The sequence below is a fragment of the Platalea leucorodia genome, assembly GCF_965183815.1.
Source record: "Platalea leucorodia genome assembly, chromosome: 4".
In the NCBI taxonomy this organism is placed as follows: Eukaryota; Metazoa; Chordata; class Aves; order Pelecaniformes; family Threskiornithidae; genus Platalea; species Platalea leucorodia.
Genome location: NC_138826.1, coordinates 46,428,127 through 46,453,340, shown reverse-complemented (window position 1 = coordinate 46,453,340; position 25,214 = coordinate 46,428,127). Strand labels below are relative to the sequence as shown.

Sequence of the window (25,214 nt, the reverse complement as noted above, 5' to 3'; positions counted from 1 at the left end):
ATCTGTCATGTAAGTTTTTAAAACTATTTCCCCTCATTGTAACTTTCTGGCAATTAAGGCTACAGATTTACACGATAGCAATTTAATCTATTGTCTTGAGAATCAGACGGATGTGACGTTCAGTCTTTATCTTTCCTTTTAAATGAACAAGAGTTCCTGGCTTGTACAAAAACAAGAAATTTCAGACCAAAGCCATTCCAGTCCTGCCTTCTGAAGGAACACGGGAACAATGGTGGTATAGGCTATAGGTGGCAACTGGAGGAGCTTCTTGTTCATGTGCAAGAGGAATCTCACACAGAAGAAGGTACATTAATTTCTAATTAAACTAGTGATAAAATTATAGAGGGGTATATACTGGCAGATCTCACTGATTGTATTCTGATTTGTTAGTGGCACCTGCTCTATTAGAATTGGGAAACTTCAAGTCTACAGCTTAAAACAGACTGGGAGGTGGAAGGGGGCTGAAGAGAAGGGTTTTATGCCCTGTCTTTTTTAGTTTCCTTGCTTAGTAAAACTGAGGGGTTAACAAACAAAACCAATATCTGATTTGATCACAATAACACAGTGCGTGCACTAAAAATACACTAGCAAGTGTGTAATCTGAGAATAATGCCTATTGTTTTCCTTACCATTATTTTGCAGTTGCACTCCCAGGCAGTTGCCACTTCTTAGCTGTCTTGCAGAAGTAGCAGCCTTATGTCAGATTGGCATTTGCAGCATTATATTAGACTGAGTTTTATAATAGATCTTTCTTTTCCCATCTTTTGTAAATAAGGCAAACTCATCATTTATGTGGCTGTGAATTGGACCTACATAATTAACATCAATAAGAAGTGTGTGTCTGTAAACCAAAATCAGAATTTGTTTTTGCAAATGTATTCTAGTCTTTAATTGGAGGGTCCTTTTAGGGAAAGGTGTGTCTCATCTTCTGGCTTTAATGTATTAAAGTATGATATATTTAAGCCTCTCTGGTGGCTTATATGATCACTGAAATTAACTCACCTGGATGGAGCTCCTTACAGCTTTCATCCATTAATGGCTAATGTCTTGCCACAGAAAGCATCTGTAATTCACCATCTGCATGGCACTCATATCCTATTATTATTTTTCAAGTCCTGGCAGTACAAGAGGTAGTTTATAGACATACGGAGAACAAAGGCTGACGTTTTGGTTATAGAAAGCAGGAGGCAACACTAAAACTGATTTTGGTGAATGGAAGTTTTCACCCTGGGTCTGTAATCTCTGCACAATTTCCTCCTTTTACTTCTAGCCTCTTATCTTGAGAATACTATCATCCTGAAATCAGTGGCTTATAAGCATGTGGCCTGCCAGCCAGACCTGTTGGCTGGTGCAAAATTTTGTCTTTCGCCTCGTGGATGTTTGGGCAGGATGTAAATCTTGTGCAGCAGAGATGACTTCTACTGGGGCCAAGTTGGCTGATCCAGTCTGGTGTGCTTCTTCATGTCAGGGTGTCTGATAAATAATGCTGTGTATTGAAGGGCTTTGTGTGTGCAATGTATTAACTTGGGTAAATCAGAATATGTGTGTATGTTGGGTTACGTTTCCTGTGGAGGTAGCCCACATTTTCCTGCAATGAGAAGTGAAAGTGGGAACAAAGAATAGTTAATCATCTCCCAGATTACCTACTTTAAAGAAGCATGGGTGGATAACTGAATTACTGTGAAAGTCTGCATGGATTATGGCTTTCTGAGATGTTGTAGAACCTCAGAAATAATTTTTTATAAATAAAGGACAGAAAATGGTGAGTTGTTGTGAAACAGACTAAACACCCCAAACTAAGAATGTTCTAATCTCTCTCTTGATTTTTCACAGATGCTCCTCTTAGCAGCGCTGCTAACAAACCTACTGCTGGCCACTGTAATATCAGGTAGCAAAACATGTTTATTTTCTGATGTCTAGGAGCTATAATACGTTTTCACTGTTTCTTCTGTGAGATTTTTTTTTTTTTTTTTCCCCTCTTTTTGCCCAGCTAATCCTGCAATCCTGGATCAGGTAACATTCTCATCATGCTGGCAACATCGATAAAGTTACTCCTTTTGGCTCTTTACCTTGTACTGTGTTGAGTCACAAAGACTCCCTGAAATCAGTGATGCTTGGATGAAAAAACTACGGGGCTTTGCTATTGCCCTATTGATTTTAATGGATTGCAGGCAGGCACAAATGAATGAATGCATGGCATTCCTTAAAGGATTAGGACTGAAATTACCCATGCAAGGTTTGGGCCAGTAGAAATAAAGAGAAAAAGCCATTTCACCAATGCATATAATATAAAAAAAAAAAAAAAAAAAAAAAAAAAAAAAAAATCTGTGCTTGATCCTATGGACTGTCATGCCAGACATGCAGTCTGCCTAGAAGCTAGAGCTAAAGGTCTAGGACATGCAGTGATCAATGGTGATAAATTCCTGAACTACAAAATGAATGTTTTACATTGCAAGTTACATTGTATTTTTACATCCAGGATCATCAGGTTCTTTGCTTCAGGAGTCATCGGTTGCCCGTTGCAGCCTTTTTGGGAATGATCATATCAAAACTTTTGATGGTTCTTTCTACAATTTTGCTGGGGACTGCAGTTACCTCCTTGCTGGGGACTGTCACAAGCGCTCCTTCACACTCCTAGGTGAGTCTGAGCGAGATACTAAGAAGTAACAAATGCAAAATATTTTAGGGATGTGGCATTGCCCTTGTGCTGGGTTCCGTCACCGAGAAGAAAAGACAAAGAGCTTTGCCCTTTGTCAGATAGGATCGACCACTGCATGAAGGGATCTTAGTTTGGTGTTATTTGTTTGTTTGTTTGTTTCCTGAGAGCAGGATTACTTCTGAAGGAATTCTGTCACTTTGCCTTCTGTTATCCCTTGGTAATATATTTTACACATAACTAAGCTGCCAAGGAATGGAGATTTTCCTACTGGGTCTTCTAAAGAGGGAAAGTGAGATCTTTTTTAATTTTGAATTTGCTAGAGGAATGTTAAAGCTGAGTACAGGAACAGGAGATACATGACCCTGTAGAACTTACTTTACCTATATGCTAAATACCCTAGTAAGAAAAATCCCACCCTGCAGGACAAAAGGCCTTTGAATTAGCAAGAGCCCCTGCAGCATTATTCTTGGGGACAGGCAACAGATGATATGAGAACCAAAACCATATGTTACTTTCATACCAAACTCTTTTTGGCAGATATTCCTATATTAGCTAGTAACTGTTCTGTATTAGTCATAGTTTAAGATGACTTTTTACTGACTGAGTAAATTGAAGTAAACTGATCTCATCACTCTGAAGAGGAAACGTATACCAATATTTAAATAATTTTCTTCCTCAACTTAAGCAACTCAGTACAATTTTTTTGTATGTAGAAGAACCCACCAGCATATGTGACATGAATTGATTGCATTCTTTTATGTAAGCAAATAAATCTCAATTAAAAAAAAAGACAAACCCGTGAGCAGAGGCTTTATTTTTTTTATTGGGCACATAAGCATGGCATAATGTATTTTTGATGCCTATCTTAGCATGCGTGTGTGGTTGGTTTTGGTTTTGGATACCTGGCTGTGAAGTGCAAGCTGCATTGCTGAGTAAAGTGTCTAGGTCTGGGCAGAGCTGGCTACCTCAGAGCAGGAGGTCCAGAATGGGCGGTGCATTGTGCAAGGAGCTGCTGTAAAGTCAAAGCTAGACAATGGGCAAAAGCAGAGAAAGAACAATGTCTGAACCTCCCACCTTCTTCTCTCTCAGAGCCTAAGTGGTCTTCATCTCTATGTACTGCTCCTTTTGAGAAATTCAGAGTGAGTTGCTCCTTAGTTGGATAGTCAATATTGGCATCCGCTGCTTAAAGACCAGTTGAGATGGTTAGAGGGCTTATCAAGAACGAAGATATCCAGGCTCGGTTCTTCCATCAGTTCAATGGATTCAAACCACTGAACTATGGGTTGTTCTTGGAAGGAAACTAGGAAGGGAAAGAGCAGGGCAGATCATCAGGCACACCTCCTGTGGCAACTCCTCCAGAGTGCATGGTAGGATGGAGAGTTCACTGGCTAGAGAGAGTAACGGGGAGAGTGCGAGTCCACAGCCAGTGCCAGGTCATGCACCAACCAGTGGTTGATGCCAGCCCTCATCTTGGGACTATCTGTTCATTTCACATTAAACAACTATGGGATGAAATAGATGGATGGCTCTTGAAGATGTTACATGATACGCTCCCGACCCTGTAATGTGTACTTACAAGTTGTCCTGAGTCCCAGAACTAACAATATTTGCTTATGTCTCACCTCTTCAGGAGACTACCAGGATGGGGAGAAAATTGGTTTCTCTGTGTATCTCGGAGAATATTTCAATCTTCGCTTCTCCTTAGATGGAGGTGTGATGCAGGAAGACAAAAGGTACCTGTGGGAACAACAAGTGTTCCAGCAGAAAAAACCCGATGTTTTTTATGTGTCATATTCTGAGAAATTCCTATTTTTCTTCACAGGGTTTCCATACCTTTTGCCTCCAATGGCATATTTATCGAGAAGGAGACAGGTTATTATAAAATATCCAGCGATGAGCATGGCTTTGTGGTGAAGATTGATATCAGTGGGAATATTCAGATACTCCTTCAAGAAAAGCACTATAATAAGACCTGTGGCTTGTGTGGCAACTTTAATAAATTTGCTGAAGATGACTTCAGAACTCAGGAAGGTAAGACTACAACTAACTGATTGTATTTTAATGTACACTCTGCACGCCTTTCCTGATGGGTGATTCAATTAAGATTTTGCTGATTCAGGAAAATGTTTCCACAAAACCTGTCAGGTATCTCATCTTGATGCGCTGAAAAGCTATCTATCTGACTAAATTCTTTCATCTTCCTTTCTCCTGAAAGGCAATTGCTGTCACATCTCATTCCTGAGCAAAGCCCAGAAGTCTGAATTTAACACTTTTAGAAACCTTGAATCTTGAAATACAAAGATAAAGCTACAGGCTAAACAATGTACAATATAGTCGGTGGGGAGACTGACTAGGAGAAGACCAAGCAAAAAAAGATGTGAGGAATACTCATTGATTCAACTTCTAATTTTTCACAAGTTAGACAAGTGGGAGTAAGAATAGATGGTGTTGCAATAGCAGTATATTAAATCCTGGGGGTTGCTGCTGGCAGATTTGTGCTTGGATTTGGCACGGGATGCTGTTCTATAAAGTGTTTACCTTTTAATGACATTTCCCTGTCCATATGGCCTGTTGGGTTGGAGCCGCACCTTGTATCACAGCAACTCCTAATGAAGGGGAGACACAAGATTGTTTTTGCTGCTCTATTCACGTTTATGCAAAGTCTGCCAGTGTGGGTGAAGACTTTTTTGAAAAGCACTGAATATGACTTTGAAGGACCGATCTTGATTTGTGGTATTTCAGAGTGTTTTTTAATTCTCAGCACTTAGCTGAAGAGGAAAGATTTAGAGTAAAGTTAGTTAATACATTAATATGTGAAATTGATAATGTAAAGTATATATTAAAAATAAATTATATAGAAAATAGAAAGGGAGACAAAGCAACTCGGAGAAGAGTCTGGCAGTGCTCCAGAGATGTGTCTTACTGACTCTTGGGATACATAAGCATAGCTTCAGCGTACAAAACCCCCCTGGTTTCATAGTGTCTTAAAACGATTGATCATCACTTCAGCAATGTAAATAATAAGAAACAAAATCAGCTCACAGAATTGCTTGGCAGGGCTTGGATACCTTGATGTCTGAATGTGTTGAGATCTGAAGTTTGCATCCTTTTCTCGAGACAATAAATAGGAGTGAGGCTATTATAAAAAAGCAGGAGCAGAAAAGGAGACTGTATTGCCTTGCACTGTTCAAATGTAGAGGATTCCCTTCTGCTGCTCATGTTTAAGTGTGTTTCATGCTGTATTTGTTTAACATGCCTGAGACTGTATCCTCCCTCTTAAAAAAAAAAAAAAAAGCAGTGCTTTCACAACACAGAGATTTCTGAATGTAATGAAGTACATGACAGGGTCACTGCTTGGAAGAGTTGAAAAATAATAGAGAAGGTGGCAGAGAACATCCGTAGCTCATACTGTAGGATGAAAACCCTGACTTCTGTAACCTGCGTGAACATACAGATCTGTGATTTTAGCCTGAAGAACAGAACTGTATCTCAGCAATTCTGCCATTTTTTTGCTCTGATACAATGGATCTTTCATTTAATCTAATTTAGAAGGAACTAGAATTAATTATGTTTGAATTTGTTGTATCAGTGAGGGACGTCACTACACCCACGCATTTGTCTCCTTGGCAGCTCTGCTGGCGGGGTGGTTCATATGAGCTCTTCTTAACTTGTTCCAAGTAAAATCAGCTTTTGATTAGTTCAGACTTTTTCTTTTTTTTTTTTTTTTTTTTTTAAAAAAAGTTGAAGCTAACTTCTGGGTGAGGGGTAACACAAGCAGCTGGGAGAGGCAATGTTCTATAAATGAAAGATCTAGGCAGCCTACTGGTAGCCTGTGAAGCAGTTTACCCTTTTCTTTCCACTGCAGTTTTTATTTGCTCTCCTTTTAGCCTGATTAAATCTCATAAAGGTCAACCCAACCCAGGATGTGAGCTTGGTATAATGACTTAGCGAACTGAGGGCATTGAAGGGTTACCTTAAGGTTGCCAGCAGACTGAACTCTCCCATTGATGTGTCCATTGCTTCCTGTTAAAATCTGGGCATATTTTGATTTATCAGATTTGGCCCTCAGTTCTAACCTGTTAAATATATTTCTGGTTAGGATTTGTATTGATAATAAATACAATAAGATCTTTGAGCTTCCGAATAAAATGCAATGGAAGCATAGCGCACAAAGGAAAAAGAAAACGATCTAATGTTGCCATGATCGTGGGCTCTCACCTGGAAACCCCTGGGGAGCACTATGCAGATCTGAATGTCAGAGGCAAAGGAAGAGAGATGATGCTAGAGGTTATGCATCAGGTAGTGTGCTATAGCCAATGAGCTTCTCGGATAGCTGAGATGTTTCAAACCTTCCTGGAGGTTTTTTAACCAGGCACCTCAAGACATACTAGCCTTTAAACCGCTTTGATTTATGCTGAAATAGTAAGCTGTCTGCTTGCTAATAGCCCTTGCCTGGTTGGAGGGGAGCCTGTAAGAGTCACCGTGATGGAAAGAGGTCTGCAGTTGAAATGTGGGTTTTTTGTTTTGTTTTGTTTTTCTGTCACAGGCTGTAGCTCACACAGTTTATAAGGTGTTGCAGTAGTTTTTGTATCATCTTCATATCTGACTGTGTAGGAGGAAACTCATGTTTCATGATGACCCATTTCTAGGGCTTTGTAGCACCAGAGGACCAGATCCCAAATTTTTTTAGAAGTCAGAGTTGTCACAGATGATGATAGAATCTAGCCCATAAATGCTGTCTTTCATGTAGCATCAAACGTTTTGTCACAGTTTCAACAAAATGGCAAAGTTTATGTTAAAAACAAATGAAAACATGATTTTTTTGTATTTTAGATTAAAAAAAAAAATGTGGTTTAATAACACAGAGGGTTGGTTTGGTTTGCCGCGGTTTGCTCCTGAGAAAGTGGATTATGATACAGAACTTAATTATATTTGGATTGTTTTGAGGTGGTGGTGAAATAAGAGGCAAAGCACCTGCTGTATTATTGGATATTACCACTTACAGCAAGTAAATAAAGGAGGCATGAAGGAAAGGGTGTTTAAACTTCGTGAACAGTGTGTAATTGTTTTTCTTTTCTCTTGATATATTCATACTCATGGTCTATAATCTATTCAATCATGCATTATTTTCATGGCACTCTTATGACTCCTCACTGTGTTTTGGTGTGGAAACTGAGAACTGATAGTCCAATTAGAGGATAACACACATCACTCTGGTGTACATTTTTGATGCTCACTTATTGAGCTCCTGGAGGTCTAAGTGATGTGACTAAAGCTATGATACCCTAGCAAATTAACATTGGTAGGACCCAGCTTTGAAAGTAGTGGCCTTAGGCAGTAGCTCTTAAACCTCAAAAAGCCCCCAAACTCTCCCCATTAGGTTTCAGAGCTGCAGACGCACTCTTTCATTCAGACAGAGGATGGGGTGCTGAGTCAGTCTCATTGACGTAGTTGGTTACTAAACTAGTTCATCCTGCAGAGAAGTGTTTATGTCCTGTCGAGACTTAAAACCAAGGTTGATTATATTGTCCGTGGTTGCTTGTTTATTGGATATGGCAGTAAAAACAAGCCAACTGTCCCGTGAGTGTTTGTTCTCACACTTTAAGTGTAACTACAATATAAAAAGAAAGTTCTCAGAAGCTTTCTGGGGTTTTTTTGTTTGTTTTTTTTTTTTTGTTTGTTTGTTTGTTTGTTTTACCCCTAGATCTTAATGATGGAGTTAATTTCTCCTCTGCTTTTTCCCGCCAGCAAGGCTCTTGTCCTCTATAGCCATCCTGTGAATGCTTCCAAAACTTGGTAATTGAACAGGCTCTGCTTTCTGACATGATCATACACTTCTAACTGGTTGCTAGTCTTTGCTCATATCAGAAACATGAAGTTGAGTCCTTTCTAGATGCTCAGATATCTATTTCGCAGCCTTCAGCCTGTGGCATTTAAGTGTCTCATGATCGTTGTCGTGAGCATTTTACAATTGAGGATCTAAAGCATGGGCCAGAAGAGATAGTATACATAATACTACAGAGGAAATTTGACACAACATGGGCGACTTGATCCTGAAATCTCCTCGGGGCATACACACATGAGCAAGTAGCCAAAACCCTATAGTCTTGCAGCATGTTAGTGGTTGAAGGGCATGCTCTTACCTCGCAGTAAGTGTAAGGTGATTTCTCCCCAATGAGAGAGGTTGCAGTGCAAGCTCGTGGAGCTTATTTGTGTGCCCATAGCCTCAGTCTTTGCCTAGTACTCTCATCATTGAGCTGTTTCACAGTGATATTGCTGCGATAGGCGCTTGGATGTCTAGGTCATCATTAAAGCTTATTTGTGCAAAAGAGCTCATTTGAGTCCAGCACAGGGATATGAATCCCTTGATTTGTTATTTGTGCATGTTGCACATTCTTAGCATTATGGAAGAAAAAAAAAACAAAACAACCCAAATTAATCCAGCATCCCGTTATGCTTTTCTTGGCACTGTCAGGAAGTGTGTTTCTGGGAATCTGTCTCCAAATTACAAAGATATTAATGATAAAACAGTACCCATGGCTAATTATGGATAAAGGCTTGTTATTCTGAGCCTGCTCCAGCTGTCAGCAACATATTCCAGCCTTTTAAGCTGCTGAAATACAGAGTATGTGATGCCACTGGAGAGTTGAATATAGGTTAAACAGGTAGAAGCAGACAGTATCTGCAAGGAAAAACCTGATGTTTCAGGTAATGTTTTTGTTCTGGAAGTAGTATAAATGCATATGACTGAATACACAACTTCCCTGTGTGTGGTACCTGTTATCAGAAGCTTTTAAAGCATGTTCCAAACTCAGTGATGCTAGTGCAGATAATTCCCACCCCCCGCGCCCCCCCAAAATAATAAACAAAATTTTTCGTCATTCTGAGATTCACATTTCTTGGCATTTTAAAGGATATCAGTAATTTGATTTTAGGCAAGTTTAAAGTATTTGTTTGGCTTAAGTAAATAATATCACCACCTTTCTTGCATTTTAATTTGAAAGCAAAGGGGATAGATTCAGAAGGGAATTTAGCTGTCATTTACAAACAGTACAGATGAAGAAGACTTGCCTTGTACCTGTCTTCATTTATATGGCATTTATCTGAGATGCCAGAAACCTGCATTCATAACCCACTCTACTTTATTCAGAGTTTGGAATCAAAGACATTTTTGTTGTGAGGAGCGTGCCTTCATCACTGGGCTGTAGAGTTTTGTGTCTAATATTATTAATTTTATATTCATTGAACCAGAGAGGGCAGGAAAGACTTTATAGCCCATGACATCAATAGTTCATATCATTAATTTGGTCCAAACTGTAGATCAATTTTTGGTCAACCTTGCTAATAGTTTTGCTTGTCTGGAACCATGTACTAAACCATGTAAAACTGTGTAAAAACCAAAACAAACCCCTCAAAAAACCCAAAAGACCAACCCACCCCACCCCCCCCAACAAACAAAAAAACCCCATTGCTTGGTAAATAACTAATGTGTGAAAGTTTGCACACCTCTATTCACAGTATTGTTGTCTCTTGCATGAATTCTTGCATATATTTTACAGATGAGTTAACAGAGCCTAGGAGAGTTAACCTGAAGGGCCTATGGGCATATCAAAAATTTGCAGGAGGTCCAGGGAGGGAGGTCAGGGTTCCTGCCTCCCACTTGCGTGCCTTGAGCACGAGATGGTTATTGCTAACGCTTCGTCTTGCCTGACGATCACTCTCAAAGTAAAGAAACAGCATACTGGTTTCAGATTTCAGGAGGAACTGGTGATTTTGAGATCCAGATATCATAGTCTGATATCTGAACACTGATTTTTTTTCTGTCGCAGGTGAACATCATCTATCTGAAAATCAGATAAGTGAAAGCAACTCTTCTGACCAAAAAAAAGGGTGTGGGTTAGGGGGGGAGTCTTGCCCAAAACACATCAGTGTGGTGTGTGGTTTTAGTTTGTTTGGTTTTGGTTTTTCTGGTTTGTGCCTTTTTACTTTTTTTTTTTTTTTTTTTTTTTCTTTTTCCTCCTCCCACCTCTCCAAAAAGACAGGGCCACGAGGGCAGCAGTTAGAGCACTAAAGTCATAGTCCAACAGAACACTCCTGGAGGCCCTACCTGCTGCTCATGTGGTTGGTGCATGGCCCTCTCCTGTGGGACGTTAGCAGGGTTATCAAAATGGTGGGATGTTTCTAGGACATAGGGAGAAGGTGAGATTTGGGTTGTGCTTTAACGGCTACCTCCTGAATCCATCTTGTATCCTAAAAGGAGACTTCATCCTAACTAGTTGCCTGGGGGTCATGGCTGTTTAGCAGCCAGTTTGCATGCCGGTATCAGTCTGTACTATGGTCCACATCAGGCACTGGTTCTTCAGGCACTTGTCCTGGGTCCAAATGCTTTGTTTTCATTACATTTTGTGAAAGCATCTATTTTCAACGTGCTTACTGCAAGACTTAGACAAAACAAGTGCTTTAGGAAAAATCCCACCTGGGCCATACGGAGGGTTTCTGGGTGTAGGGCTCTGATGAGCCCTGGCCAGGAATTGTTCCTCCAGAAACTTGGCTGCTTAGAGAAAGAAGAAAAACCACACATGGAAGGAACAGAAGGAAAACTGCTGTGCAGGAGAGGAGGGCAGTTCCACAGTTCCACTGTGGCAGCTGAGATGCCCGGCTGCTCTGTTAATAGTATCACCTGCGCACTTAAGAAACCCCAGGGTTTTTAGATTGTTTTTGTTGTGTTGTCCCCTCCAACACCTCTCCTTTCCTACCCCCTCGTGTCCTTCAGCAGAAGGAAATGAAGGTGTTGGGTGAAAGGCAGCAGCGGTGGCGGGCACTCTTCCCTCCCTCCGGAGCAGTCAGGCATGCTGGGGACAATTCTCCCTCGCTGCTTTTCTTCCTGAAGCCTCATCAAATAGATGAAGTATTTGAGACTCACCACACTGATCGATAGGGCGTGTAGCGCAGAGTATGGGTTGAAGAGTTCTCTTCAAAGTAACCCTCTGCAGAAATAACTTATCCTTATGACCTATATTTGTTAAGCAGCTCAGTGGCCCCGGAGTCACTTCATAGTTTCATGTTAGAGCTCTTCTGATGGTCAGTGAAACCTCCATGTCCAACTGCTTTTCACCTTTCCAGGAGCATCGAGTGCATCTTACTGTGTGTTTGTAAAGCTGCTCATTCAAGGAAAATACAAGTACTCTGAAAATACAGGTTCCACTGAATAACTAATGATATTCAGTGAAATACTGTGTGTCTTTAGTGCCCATGTTGTTTAGCATTGAGGACAAAAGTTCTGGGGAAAAGCAGGCTGGCAAATGTGCACGCAAAGTTTTGCAGCACTCATTTTAAAGGGCTGGAGAGGCACTATGACTTTATCTGTTGCCATAGGTCACTTAAGGCTACACTGGACAAATCACAGGAAAAATACACTGTCAACTGATCTCTCTTAATTCATTATTATCCTAGAGTTTTTACTATCAAATGTTGAGGAGGCTTACCTGGGGCAGGACCTTGAGCTATTGAGCAAACCCAAATCGATCAAGTATTGCCTGTTCCAAACAGCTTGTAGCTTAATTTAAGGGCCCCAGGACTTGGCAAGGAAGAAGAACTGTTCTGGCAAGGTGTTGGCAAATCACTCGTCCCTGTGGAATAGTCTGCTCACATCATAGACAGGCACTGACAACAAGAGGGTTTGAACAGTAAGTTAAAAACCAAACCAAATGCAAAACCTGCAAAAGTTTTGCAATTATTTATTTCGAAAAAATTTTACTTGAAAGTATTGAGCAGAAGAGTTAAGAGTTAAAATAGTATAATAGAAATGTTGCATAAAAGAACTACATAAGAGGTGTAAATTTACAAGCATCACAAAAGAAAAAAATCTAACAGAGGGGGAGAAATGAAAAAACAGGTGACCAGCATTTCAGGGCCAACAGTTGTTCCAACCTTCAAGCCTTAACTTGTGGGTAAATGGGGATCTGGTGGTACCTGCCAGTGGGAAACTCAACATAGACACACATTCAGAGCCAGAGGAACATTGCTTCAGAGCGAAGCCCATCTCTTATTTTATAACTGTTAGTGTAAGACTGCATTAGGGCAAATAAAAGGGGATTTATTTAATTTGACACCTTGCTTCTCATCAGACTAGATTTCATTGTTACTCTAATCTTACAATCTGTGGTAAGTTAAAGGATTGCATTCTTCTTGTTGCTGTCTTTCTTTTCTTGTGCTCAGTTCTGGCTGCATAGATGAAAATTTCATGCCTTTTACTGCCTTCCCCTGTCATCCTTTCCTCAGAGTCTTCCTCCTTTGATATCTGCTGTGGACCTAATGTACGCTACATTTATGAGCCCCTAATTTCTAGTTTAAAAAAAAAAAAAAAAGTCTACTGGCTTTATTACATCTGCATTAGCATTCTCGGTGTAGTTTTCACAACTACCCTTTAGTTTAGGAACAGTTTTAGTGTTTGGTATATTCTATGTGTTTGTACCTAATGTACAGAAGGTAGCTCAATTACATTTTGATTATATATACATATACATAAAATATAAAATGTATCTAAAATATAAAAATATTATATAGATATATTTAGGAAACATTTATTTTGTTTTTCAGGGGCAGTCAGGGTCATATTTCCATTCTTGGGAATGAGTTAACAGTGACAACTGATATTCTCACATGCAACACAGTAGGGTCTTAAAAAGCAAAGTTACAGAACTGAGAGAGAGTAATGAAATTAACCATTTTGTAGCACGTACCCACAGAAGGAAGCAGAGGTAGTCCTTTAATCAGCCAGGCCATGGAATGCAAAAGGGGGAGGAGGGAACATTCCCTTTCTGGGAGGATCCCCTTTCTCAGTAGGATGGAGCAACAGAAGCATCTCCCAGGAAGCAGATGAACTACTTCAGTTTGGCTTTTATGCAAAGTGAGTGCAAATCTTGCTAAGACTGGGCCAGGAGCTGCTTGTAATATGACAGAGGAGCATGTTTCAGGACAGCTTACACAGTAAGATCATGGGCCCAAGCAATTATGGTGTATGTTAAGTTTCTTTGCAAACAAGATTTAGTTTCAGACAGAAGGAGAAAATCAAGGCTAGCTGGGATCAGGAATGCTAATACTTTCATTGGTTAGGGAGACCAGTTTCATTTTGTTTGCCTCTCTAATGTCTCATGTTTTGTTGACAACTTCTAAATAGTAGGAAAATGTGTAGGCATGCTTAGGCTTCTATAATCTTCAGCAGATTATATCTGACCAGCAAATAACTCCTACCATGTTCATACAGGTGTGAGAAGTGCTGGGGGCTGCCTTCTGCAGGCTTTAGTCTGTCCTTGAGCTCAGAGAGGTCCTCTGCAGGAGTCAGTCCAGATCACTGAAGATGGCTTTTCTACAGTCAATATATTTGGAATAGAAATTCATTTGATATGACAGTTTTTATTTTTGAAACCAGCTTTCAGCAGACTATCACAACGATAGTAGCCAATAATGACCACTTGTTGCTCAAACCCCTAAACAGCCATGTGCTTCTCCTCTTCTTCATTCACAGGGACCCTTGTGGGAAATAGTTATGACTTTGCAAACTCCTGGGCTTTGCACAGCGAAAACAAGCAGTGCAAGAGAGTGCAGACTCCAAGCAACACCTGCAACATTTCATCTGATATTGCAGAGAAGGTTGGTGCCACAAGATAGCATTCTGGTTTTGGTCCTCCCCTACCTGAAGGCAGCTTGCCTACTCTTTGGCAGAAGAACACAAATGCTTCCTTGAATCCACGTCTGTACCTAATGCGGTCCTCCCTCAGCAAGCGGTTAGGATGTGAGGCGCAGGAGATACCCATTTTGGGTTTCTGAAGTGTGGTCTGAAATAGCTGTACTGGGCACTGCTGTCGCTGCCGCTCTGCAACAAGGTGTGGGGCTCCTCATCCAGCCTGGCAGGAGATAACTGCGAGGCTGGCAGTGGCCATACGTAGGTCCCTGCTGTGGTGCCGCAGGGTCAGGTGTAGGCAGAAGGTGGAAGTGACAGATCCGCAGTGCACACCTGTGCTGTCTGTGGGTGCTCCTAGCCTCTCCGTGAGCCAGCGTGGGGCTGGATGCAGGATCCAGCTGTGTGTTTGCAGTTCCTGAGCCGATAACTGTGTGCCTTCTCTGCAGACTCTGGCTGGTGCTAGCAGCAGGATTTCTGCACTGGGCTGCCCAGTCCTGTAGAGAAGTGACCTTGAAGGTTGCATGTTATGACTGATGTCTTATTTACTGCAGTCTTAAGAAAGGAACAGTTTACTCACTAGTTAGTGAATGCATTTTTTTCTCTCCTACTGCACCCTGGCTGTCGCTATTCTTTCTAAAACTGTGGTACGTATATAATTCCCTTCCCCTCCCTGCCCCGCCTCCAAACCCAACACACAAATATCAAACAGATAAACAAAGAAACCAACAGCGCATTTGAGCCTGAACTGTGAGTGGCTGCCAAAGAAACTTTGGTATTACTTGGGAAAGGTGTGTTTTAAATGGTACCTGTACAATGAGGTAGTTAATTCCTTCTCTGATTCTGCCAGCAGAGAAGCATCAGTTATGAAGCCTCTGTGGGCACCACCACCACAAATAGTATTTGTGAACATGTTGCAGTTCATATACCTGGGAGTCACCAGAGCGTGGAGATGTTTCAGCAGGCTATTTTTGACAGAGGAGATATTCTCTCTAGGTGTTGCAAAGGCTCTGTGCCACCAGGCTATTTCCCTTGCCAGGAGGAGGACGTTCCTTCAGCTATGCATATAGATAGTAGCTCTGATTTGTTGAAGAATCACAGAACTGCTTGTCTCAGCCAACTCTGTGACCCCTTTTGCTGCATCAACCTTTTTCCTCTCCTCTTTCATAAGCATAAATATCTTTCTTGTTTCCCTTAGACACAGGGAGGACACACGCAGATGGTCAGCTCTGGGAGGAAAGTAGCTTTGCATATATACTGATTTCATGTGGTATTACAGGTTATGACTATCATGGTAAATTGAGCCCTCATCCATTGATGGTTTGCATATGATCTCATGTACTCTGTTGTAAATCAGAATGATCTGGTGGGTGCCAGGTTTAGATTTATACCAGAGTAACTGAGGCCAAAATTTAGCCTTTGGTTTCGTGCTGTACAAGTCCTGTAGACCTATACTTGTTAAACTAGGCTCAAATAATTTCTCAAGAGTAGTAGCACTTCCTGGAACATATTTGCTCGACAGCTACTTCGAGTGCTGGTTTCCTGGTTTCCTAGCTTCCTGGAAAAAGCTAAGACTTGGACAAGCTTCTGACTATACTTTCCACTAAACTTTTGGATGGGGACGCTTGTGTTAGATGTGTTCTGAATTCAGTGAAGCATGCTTGTGCACTACAGCTTCAGCCTCACAGCCTGCAAACTTGGCTGAGGAAATACAGCAGTGATTTCGGGTTGGAAATCTCCAGCCTATGCTTCTTGCTCGAGCTGAGCTGGTGTGCACACGGTGTTTCTGTCGGGGTCGGGACTGATTGAACACCTAATGGTGCATGGTGCCGAGGGCATGACCAAAGCGTGGGGGATTTCAATCTGGCTGAGATGCCTTCTGAGGGACAGGACTGTGTTTTAAACCTGGTTACAGCTCTAGAGCAGGGCTAGTTCTTGTGAGTGGTTGTCGCCACTGGAATGTTATCTATTCAGGCAAGTTTAATGTTTAGAAAATGTCAACATTGCAGCTGAGGCCAGGGAGTGGCACGCAGGGTGAAATCTTGTCCGATGGGTAGACTGCAGCTAATGTGAGTTTTATACAGATCGCATTAAATATTGATGATTTGTTGGATAAAGTTTGCTGTCCCGCAAACTGGATGAAATGATATTCTCTCTCATATGAGTTCATGAGCTCACAGCTTTTAACGTTCGCTTAATTTATTCACTGTGCAAGAATAAACACAGTGCTATTAATAGAAGTCCAGTGAAATGAGTGCCTGCTGAAGAATGTAGGGCTTTTTAATAGCGTGCTTTGTTTGCTTGCTTCAGCTTCAGGAATGTAAATCTCCCCCATCTCCCAGCCTCCCTCCCTGCCAGGTGGTCAGCTGCTAGGTAAGGAAAACAGCTTTGGTTCAGTGTGCTCCTCCTGCCCTCGTCCCCCTGCTTGGGGTAGATCTGTGATTTTCTTTGCTCTCTCTGCCCCCCCACCCCTCCTTGGAGAGATGGCTTCTGACTTTTTTGCACGGTGCAGCAAAGCCAGAAAGCCCTGTTGCTCTTTTATCTTCAAATCGTTGAAAACATGGGCAATTCCATGTTCTTCATTAAGGAAGAGCTCTTGTCTTGATTAATGGCTCCATGTATCAGCTGAAGATCTTGACCCAGCTCACACTCTTACTCTACCGTTGCTCCGGGCCTCTCCCTGCCCTCCACCTCCAAAACACATACACACTTACGTGTGTTTGACTACTGCTCTGCCTGCAGATACGGTTTCTCCTCAGATACGTGTATTCCCCTCCTAGGGCTGGAGGCAGCTTGGCATCTGCATGGTGGGGCTCCTGTTGGCTACCTTGTCTCGTGATTGGGAGAGCATGCCAAACTGGATGGTGTTGGAAGGAGGGAGCTATTGCCTCCCTACTGTGCCCTGCCCTCTCCAACTGCTGTTTAAATAGTTACCAAAAAGAAAGACCTGCTCTGCGTCGTCTGATCCATTTTTTCACCACTCAGATGTGATGATTTAGGCTACCTGCTTAATGAGATAGTGCAATCTTAATACCCTTTCAGATGGCTAATTGCATGGGTAACATTGATCTTGAAGTATAAAATGGAGTGACGTGGATAACTGGTAATGAGGCAGCCTTGAAAACAAAAATATGTATGTTTTAAAGCATTACAATTGATTCATGTGTTCTTAGACGTTACCTTTATTTTCTAGATTTCACCTCTAATAGAAGTGGTGCATGGAGGACACAACTCACTGTATTCTTTCTTTTTTTTCTTTCTTATTAGGAAACTATACCTATAACATGTTAGATGTGAAAATGACTGAAATTAGAATTCAACTAATTTCTGCTTTTGCTGAAATTCAGCTTTTGCTGTGCTTGGTAAGAAATAACCCCACTCATATCCCATGGAGTACTTCCATATGCAATAAAGAAATAGCATTTGTCCCCAGATCTGAAAGCAAGTGGGAGAGGTTTTCAACTTTTGGACCATAATTTGTAATGGTAGAGTTCACAAGCAGGTCCAGAAAAGACATGGATGTACAATACTATAAAACATTTTAGGGATGAAAATGAGGCCCACTATATCTGAAATCTAATTTTTCTGCTCCTGAAATATACAGGTTAGCTGAATCAGCATTCAAGTGAAGTGACTTCTGTCGGTTGTTATTATGTTGTCTCAAACATACAGCCAGCATTTAGTGTACTAAACACATTGGCTTTGGATGCTTTTTACTTGGAAAGATGGGAGGCTAAATCGTCTCTCTTTGATGAGCGAATCAAAAGATGATGTATTCTGAAAAACTATACCCAATTATGGCACCAACATATACCCTTCCTGAATGATCTGGAGAACCACTTCTGTGTATCTATATACCATAGGGTTTAAATTCAAGGGAACGAGAGGGTGTCTCTGCTTTCTTCTGTTACTCTTTAGGTTATATCTCTTTAATGGCAATTGTTAAGCAACAGACAAATGCAGTTCATGCAGCAGCAGAAGGCAATGCCACAGAAATTGGAAGAATGTACAAAATTCCACCTACAGCTCTGTGTGGTGGGACTGGGGCAGAAAGGTCAGCAAGTTTGCAGTCGCTAAGGGTTGTCAGTGCCAGGACACCGCCAACCCATTTAAAGAAACACTTAGAACTCATGCAGAAGTCAAGTGAAGGTCTTGAAACTTCTCCCCTGTATTTCAGATACTGCAGTCAGTTCTGCTAGTTTTAATCTTACAGCCACCTGTACTCTAAGCACTGTTTCAGCCTGAGGCTTCTCTCCCTGGTCTGTTGGTTTTAGATGTTTCTTTGTCTGTGTGGAGCTGCTTCCAGGACTGTTGCTCCCTGAGCAGGAGCGCTACAGCAGTGGGTGAGACTACCAATATCTGGTGCTCACCATGTATGTGCATTGTCCCCTAAGCTAAAGAACAAGGACCTCTCTTAGTTCAGCCTGACTATTGAGTTTTAAAGAAAGAAAAGAGAAAAAATAAAAATAATTTGCAAAATGGTTTAAGTTGGAAAGGACGACTGGAAGCCATCTAGTCCAACCCTTTGCTTGCAACAGGGCCATCCTAGGTCAGGTTGCTCAGGTACTTGTCCACTCACATTTCGAATATCTCCAAGAGTGGTGGTTCCACAGCCTCTCTGAACACTTGTTCCAGTCTTTGACCACCCTTACGGTGAAAGTTTTTGTTTTGTTTTGTACCTATTTCGGTTTTCCTATATTGCAGCTTATGTCTGTTAATTTATCACAATAGTTGAGATATGTCTAAAAGATGCGAAAATTTCAGCTATAATTTCTTGCATAAAGTCACTGGAAAATCTGAAGCAATTTGAATGGCAAAAAAACCTTTACACAGAGAAAATGAACTGTTTGTTGCTTTCTAACATATATCACTTTGTTTCTTGATAATCAGCTAGAGCTCAGTCATTATGTATGTTGTTATTGAACAAGACCAAGACCGAAGAACACTATAGGGAGAAAAAAAAAAAAGGCTTTAATTTTATTTTTTTTTGTGTGTGGAGTCTCCTTTAAAGTCACTTTCACATCTAACATTTACTGGTATGTAATAAACATGGTCATAAAAGATTGTTTCTGCTAATTTTACTGTTTAGTGGCGTACACAGAGCCTGAGTTCTATTGCAACATAACAATTAAGTTCTATTACCTTTTTAACAAGGCTATTACCTTATTAAGAAAATGTATTAACACAGCCCCTAAATGGGCTTACTGCATATACTGGTTTTCTGTTGCATTTGATAGTACCTGGATCAAGGCTTTGATCCAGGAGTTCTGCACTGCTCATCCTCTGAGTGGCTCTGAGCTCACTTTCGGTTATATCACTTTCATCTTGAAGTGCTGCTTTAATAGCTTTTTTTGGCTGCTTCTGTTGTTGTTACTTCCACCCTTAGGGTACTTTTTCACCTTTCTTGTACTTCTGTGTAGTCTTAGAGCAGCACCTACCACCATTTATGCAGTTCCTGCTCCCTTCCTTCTAGTCTTTTTTTTCCAGCTGGTTCATCATGGTGGCTGCTGTCTGGGCATCATAATTATTCCAGGCTAGAGCTCATTTTCTGGAGGACAACAGTGTTGAGCTCTCTAATGGCACTCAGTTAACATTGCTCTAAGTTCCCCGAGGCCTTTCTCAGAAAGCTCAAAACCTCTTTGTGTATGCGGTCGTTCACTGAGCACTTTGCTAAACTCTGAATATATTCCCAGTGGGCCAGGCATTTCTGTTTGGTTTGTTTTCATAAGCAAGAAGTTCTCTCTCAGCTCAGACATGTACTAGCTTTAGCTGATCACCTGCACAGAACACCCTTTAGCAAAAAAAGTCTTTTCTACTCAGCAGTTTTCCTATAGAGGTATACAATCTGCCATTCAGGGGAGGCATCTAGACATCTGCTGAACTCTGTGGTGTGGTTTTTTTTTTTTTTTTTTTTTTTATCTCCCCCAAAATGAAAACAAGACTCTCTCTCTCTTTCCAACTTGTATGTGCTGTCACCTCAGGTACTTGTTAAGGTATTCAGGAGCAATGCATCATTACTGTGAACTACTCTGAAGAACATGCCCCTCCCCCCCCATGTATAACACCTGAAATATACAACATGGTTACATCTGCTTATATAAAACACTGACAAATAAGTAGAAGAAAGTTTTATGCTTCAACTGTTTGTGCTAGGGTTGTAGCAGAAAATTGTTTTTCCACTTATCTAAACTTGGTGTCATCCTTTCAGAAAGTTGCATTGAGGACCTCAGGCTTATTGAACGGTGACATAATGCATATGTAAGAGAAAGTCTATTTGGGAGCCTCTCTTGGAGAAAGCCATAAACTAAATTTTCCTTAGTTTTTTTTTTTCCACGTAGAGCTAAGTTTCATCTTAGCTTGCTGCCGTCTGAAAGGAAAGGTCTTGGTACCCACCCCCCATCTCACTGTGCAGTCCTCTCCTTACAGTAGCTGTTGCCATGCTGATTTAACTCACGAGAAGAACAGAACAAATTGCTTTTCTTCCCTGGGTTATTTTTCTGCCATTTATTTGAGTTAAATTGACCTGTCATGCATTGGACAAGCCAGCAGGAGCGACAGGAACATGTGGCCAGAAGTGGGAAACAAATTTGATTCCTTGGATTCCAATCAGACTCAATCTTTCATTGTGAAACTTACTCTGTTCCCTCATTATCCAAAAGATGGTCTGGTCATTTTTCTTCCTAAGTACCTCAGTCATAAGTTTTTTCTCCCTTGCTGTGCATGTCTTCCTGGTAATCCAGACACTATCTGGTTTTCACTGGGTAGGAAGCAGTTCTTTGCTTCCCTCTGTTCGCTGGCTGACTGATTGACTGATATGTTTCTGCGTGAAACATCCTTTATATGACACTCTATTTTATAATAATCAGTATATTAATGTACCTCTGTGTATATGTGGATATGGTGAATAAATGGAGGTAGCTCGCTACTAGCTCTTGACTATGATGTTATTTAACTACATGGTGATGTTAAATAATAACCATGATGTTATTTAACAATAGTGGTGACAGTGTGTTTGGAAAAGCTGGGTTTTCTCCCTTCTTCCTGAGATTATAGTAACTTATTTTGTCCCTTTTTCTCTCTCTTTTTCTACCTTTGCTCCTCACTTGTCATGCAGGGTGTCATGGAAACCTGCCAGCTGCTAAGAACATCTTTGACCTTCTCCAGGTGCCACCATCTAGTTGATCCGGAGCCATACATCGATCTCTGTGAAAGAGACATCTGCTCCTGTACCCAGGGCATGGACTGTCACTGCTTGGTGTTTCTTGATTATGCAAGAAGCTGCGCTCATGAAGGAGTGATTTTGGACGGGTGGCCTGAAGAGAGCTCATGCAGTAAGCTGACAGGATTGTTCCTAGCCTGCTTATCCCAAATGAGATCATGTCTGTCTTGCAGATTTATGTGCTGCAGCTAAAAGCAATTGGTGCTTTTTTAGGATGTTGATTCAGGCATGGTAGGTTAAAATCTGAAGTGCATGTCACTTCCATTTATCTCAAGTGCCTTTGCTCACTCCCCCTTTCAGCTCTCCATCACCCACCTTTTTCTAGAAGTTGTTGTCCCTAAGGCAGGATTGTTTGAACCATATATGAAGAAGATCCTGAGCTGTTACAGGTCCTACCATGGTATACAAAGTCAGCAGAGACTTATTCAATACACAAAGGTATAGACTAGGATGTTTAGGAGCTATTTCACGTAGGGTTCAGATGTGTGTGACGTTATCCAGCCTGTACTTGTAAGTCAGCATCCTCGTGAAAGGCTGTCCTTAACATTTTTTTCATAAAAACAGTTATTTCATCCTTTATTTGCTTGAACCAATTATATTGAAATTGGGATGTTGCCTTTTTTAAGCTGAATTTCGTCTAGGTTAGAGATCCTGATTGCATCTTGAAATGCTGCCTTTATTAGCCCAGGTTTTTTTGAGGTCAGAGGTCCTGATTGCATCTCTGCTAATATTTTGCAACAAGGAAGTGCATAGACTGACCGGGATGGATTGCATTTATAGAGGAAAGGTCATGTTTGCACTGACCATTGGTATACACATATACCTCCACTGGAGAACCCCTGTTAAATACATAAGCACACGAATAATATTTATGTGAATAAAATTTATATGAATTAAAAAATCAATCCTCTAATATCATGTTCTCAATGATTTTTCTCATGTTTTTACATTAAACAGGAAGGACAATTTTCTCGGGATGTTTATGTAAATTGATTTCATGGGGTAACTGACTGATTTGTACTGACACCACTTTCTTCTCTGGTAAAGATATTCTGCTATTGGCCACCACTGAAGAAAACTCTGCCTTCAGATATGGTTAGGGCAGGAAGATACTGCCAACCAGTTGGTTAAGTGACGGTACACCAGAGGAGCGTCTTATTTCTAGCAGTAATTTGTTACCTTTGCTTTGGGTCATAAAAGGGATCTGATGAAAACTTGTCTCCTTGCTCAGGATGCAAGCCAGAGAACCCATTTTTGCTAGGGCTGTCTATAAGTCTAAAGCCATGAGTGAAATAAACCCTTCTCTGTTCCCAGGAGTTTTAGAGCTCATTTTTTTTTTCCTGAGTCAGGAGAAAGAGAGGTGGCCTGCTGCCACATCAGGAACTTAATTTTCCATCACCCTTCATCTGTGCCATGATGTTTTCTCAGGAGATGATGATGATGGTTGCGTGGGAGGCATGAAACACGCTGCTGCATTGGAAGAGCTCTAGTGCTGGGCACGCTGTACTAGTGCGAGCTGGTGCCCAAGCCCTGAAGCCATGCAGGTCAAGACTGCTCCTTTGTTACCTTTCCACCTCCTTCAATAGAGGATTTGCTGGGGAAGGGCAGGGTCTAATCTCTTCTTCCCACTCTATGCCCACGCAGTCTTGTGGGGTACATCTATTCATCAAAACGAAGGAATAACTATAGTGTGTGCTTGCATAATGGCCAAGCCTAGATAATGATAGCAGTGAAGGTACGACAGCATGGGTGTTATCCTGTGCTGGCTGTTCTCTGGAAGAAGAAGGATGGGATTTCAGAGTCTTAACTGTCTCCCAGTTCTCCCTGGAACCATGGAACAATATAATATTACAAATGAGTGGAGTAACTGCATATCTTAAAGGTACAAAACATGCTGGTCTATCCAGATTACTTGGATGTTATTGCAAAACTTCTCCCTGTGTTTGATTGTTCTTAATGCTCTTGGTTTTAGTTATTAAGACTCAATTTATTAGAAAAGAAATTGGCTTTAGTCTCTGAGTATTTACTACACAACCTGACAGATAATGATATTGCAGAAAACTGAAAATCAAGTGTTTCTTAAATGTTCTGCTTCTGAAAAAGAAATCATTGATTGGAGAGGATATGACCTTTTTGGTACCTCTGTGGTTCAGCCTTTGATAACTAAAGGATTTATTTATTGAAGAGTTATTGAGGAATTTGCATTTCTAATTTCTTTTAATTGTTTCAGGGCCAAGATGTCCAGTTGGCATGGAGTATAAGGAATGTGTATCCCCTTGTGCCAAAACCTGCCAGAGCCTGAATATCAATGAAGTGTGTCATGGACAATGTGTTGATGGCTGCAGCTGCCCTGGTAATTTATTTACTGGGTTATTTACAGAGAAATATTTGGCAGTGATGCTAGGTATTTTATTAGAAGAAGGAAAGCTGTGTCTTCCCTTAAATTTTCCTGAAATCAGAAACACTTCTCTTTTCTGGGACCATGCCCTAGAATAAACCAGTTTCTATAATGCCTGTATGCTCACTCCATGAAAGGGCCATTTTTCAGACCTAACTAAAAAGTAAATGTTTCTGTGAAAGTCAGCACCATCTAATACTCTAGGATTGCCTTTCTTTCTTGATGAGGGACCACTTACCATTAACATATCTAGATTCCTTCTGAATTGCTTTTGGTTAGAAGCATCCAGTTAGAGGAAGAAAGCACTGACAATATACTGAAAGAGTTTCTCTAAAGAAAATCAGTACGTGTAGAGCTCGCACTATAATTCTAAAGATCTTTGTGATTTTAGATGAACAATTTAACTTATTATTGAATCATTCATACAGGAGATTTGATTGGCTTAAAGGGAGCAGCCCAACCACCACAGTCTTCCTCCTCTGTCTGTTGTACTTAAGACAACTGCAGGAGGAGAGTTTTATTCCTGGCTGCAAAGCTCCATATGCTCCCATTTCTAGCTGTTTGTTTGGTTTGTTTTGTTTTGTTTTTCTTTTTATTTGTCTGTTTTTAAGAGGACTATCTCTGCATCTCACCCTTCAAATCTGGACTTTGGGCAAATGCACAGATGTATTTACTGTCCCCCTGTACAAGATACCTAGCGTGATAGAGGTCTACTGAGAACATAATTTGGTTTCCAAAACCTTGTCATGTCAACCTTGTTTGAGGAGTCATTATTGCATTCAGAGCTTAGTAGTTTCCCATTTAGCTGCCAGTCTCTTACTTACTGGAGGTTCAAAGCTGTCACTCTGCCCATGGAGAGTGACAGGTGATGTAACCAGACACAGGAGCTTATTTTGTTGTGAAGGATTTAGTTATTATTTGTGCAGTCCTGGGGGTGCTGGGAAAAGCTAAAGGAGACAAATCCACTGGCTGCACAAGGACTCTCGCTATATTCTTCCTTTGGTAGCTGCACTGGTCAGTTCAGCCCAGGAAAGGCCTAAGGGGACAGGAACTGAAGAGCAGAGAAACAGGAGCTCAACAGAAAGGGTACTGCATGAGGAACAAGTAAACAGGTAGAAGGAACCACATGAAAAGAAATAATAGCAGTTCAAAACTTTTAGTGTTGTTTGGTGCACAGTCAACAGGGAAGAACTTTTGATTTAAGTTTCACAGAGAACCAGGAGGATCTGACCGATGAACAGAGGAATTTGGGATTTAG

The 25,214-nt window shown here is 41.0% G+C and overlaps 1 protein-coding gene across 1 annotated transcript in view; it reads left to right on the top strand.

Moving 5' to 3' along the window:
- Positions 1 to 205: 205 nt before the first annotated feature.
- Positions 206 to 25,214, top strand: part of VWF (von Willebrand factor) — a 144,311-nt gene continuing 119,302 nt past the window's right edge. Inside the window, exons 1-8 of the mRNA XM_082310963.1 lie at positions 206 to 304; positions 1,834 to 1,888; positions 2,480 to 2,638; positions 4,290 to 4,392; positions 4,482 to 4,690; positions 14,187 to 14,311; positions 21,454 to 21,670; positions 23,789 to 23,911. Of these exons, the coding sequence (XP_082167089.1) occupies positions 275 to 304; positions 1,834 to 1,888; positions 2,480 to 2,638; positions 4,290 to 4,392; positions 4,482 to 4,690; positions 14,187 to 14,311; positions 21,454 to 21,670; positions 23,789 to 23,911 (1,021 nt within the window). The 5' untranslated portion in view covers positions 206 to 274. The remainder of the gene's footprint in view (positions 305 to 1,833; positions 1,889 to 2,479; positions 2,639 to 4,289; positions 4,393 to 4,481; positions 4,691 to 14,186; positions 14,312 to 21,453; positions 21,671 to 23,788; positions 23,912 to 25,214) is intronic.